Source organism: Austrofundulus limnaeus, unplaced genomic scaffold (assembly GCF_001266775.1).
Source record: "Austrofundulus limnaeus strain Quisiro unplaced genomic scaffold, Austrofundulus_limnaeus-1.0 Scaffold470, whole genome shotgun sequence".
Taxonomy (NCBI): Eukaryota; Metazoa; Chordata; class Actinopteri; order Cyprinodontiformes; family Rivulidae; genus Austrofundulus; species Austrofundulus limnaeus.
The window spans coordinates 260,953-262,238 of NW_013952872.1; the positions used below are offsets into that span (position 1 = coordinate 260,953).

The following is a 1,286-nucleotide window of genomic DNA, read 5'->3' on the forward strand; positions in this document are numbered from 1 at the left end:
GTACTTTGTTCATTGTTTTTATTTTATGCACCTGTACAGTACTTTGGTTTTTATTGTGCTTTATAAATAAATGATGATGATGATGAAATCTACAGTTAGTATTTGGTGTATTTGTGTACACCGACAGCAGCACTTCCAGGGGTCAGTTCCTGCATGTATTTCCTTTTTCTTTTAACCAAAAAGTGTAATGACAACAATGTAAAGTAATTAAGTTATAACAGTCGATTATTCATTTCAAGTTTTTTTTCTTTATTTCTTGCAGTTAGTCTGTAATTATAGTATTTGAATTGTCTCTGCTTCTTGTGGGTGCACTTCCTGTCCTGTCCCCTGCAATAATCTGCTCACCTGTGACCCTAAACCTCAGGTCTCTGCTGTAACTAATCTTATATTCTACAGCAAAATGAAATAATTACCCATCAATCAAATGGGTTTATGGTTTGAGATTTATGGTATCATGAAGGCAGAGCAGCTACTACTAAACATACATGACATACACATACTAAACATACACTCTGTCCTCCTTTTTTATTCGATCTTCTTCTCCTTCACCTCCTCACTGTTGTTTGTGCCAGTAGGCTGTATTCAGCAGAGACATTACTGAGATGTTACAGAACTGCATCAAGTTATAGAAACATCCACATGATTCTTTGACCAGAGGCTTTGTTTTATGACACATAGCCATAAACCCCCAAATCTTTTTGTTGTTGTTTATGTTGACTAATTATTGGTTAAAGCTTTAGAAAACTGCTGTGAAATAGAGAAAATTTGGTGTTTTTAAAACAGCTGGAATGTAGTCTTAGCCATTAGCTTCTCTGTCCTGTTGGGCTTAAACTGTTCAAACTTTGCCCATTCATAACTATCTATAACAGGTAAGATATTGTTTATAGCCTTGCTACAGATCCCTGTTTTTAAAATGTTTGATTTGTTCCTTTTAAATTGAAGTTACTGTTTAAATTGTTAGATGTTTATGTGTATTTGGGTGTTATCTGAGTGTTGATTTGCCTGCAGTAAATGTGTTGATTATCCTTCAGGTTACCATCAGATGTGTCACTCCCCCATCATCGACGCTGCCGTCATCGACTCTGATGACAAATGGCTGTGCTCACAGTGTGACCTCATGTCTCTATCAAAGGTATGTTCTTTATTTAGAATTTAAATGCAATAAACTTTCAAAACAAAACAGTTTTTGTTTCTTTGTTTAAAAAAACTCACCAGACTGTATGAGAACAAAAGGATGAAAGTGTGTATACACTCACCGGCCACTTTATTAGGTACACCTATCCAAC

At 35.4% G+C, this 1,286-nt stretch overlaps 1 protein-coding gene across 1 annotated transcript in view; it reads left to right on the top strand.

Moving 5' to 3' along the window:
• The window catches only part of mtf2 (metal response element binding transcription factor 2), a gene marked incomplete in the record, with an annotated part of 37,659 nt that overhangs the window by 18,644 nt on the left and 17,729 nt on the right, over positions 1 to 1,286 (top strand). Inside the window, 1 exon segment of the mRNA XM_014025355.1 lies at positions 1,032 to 1,132. Within this exon segment, the coding sequence (XP_013880809.1) occupies positions 1,032 to 1,132 (101 nt within the window).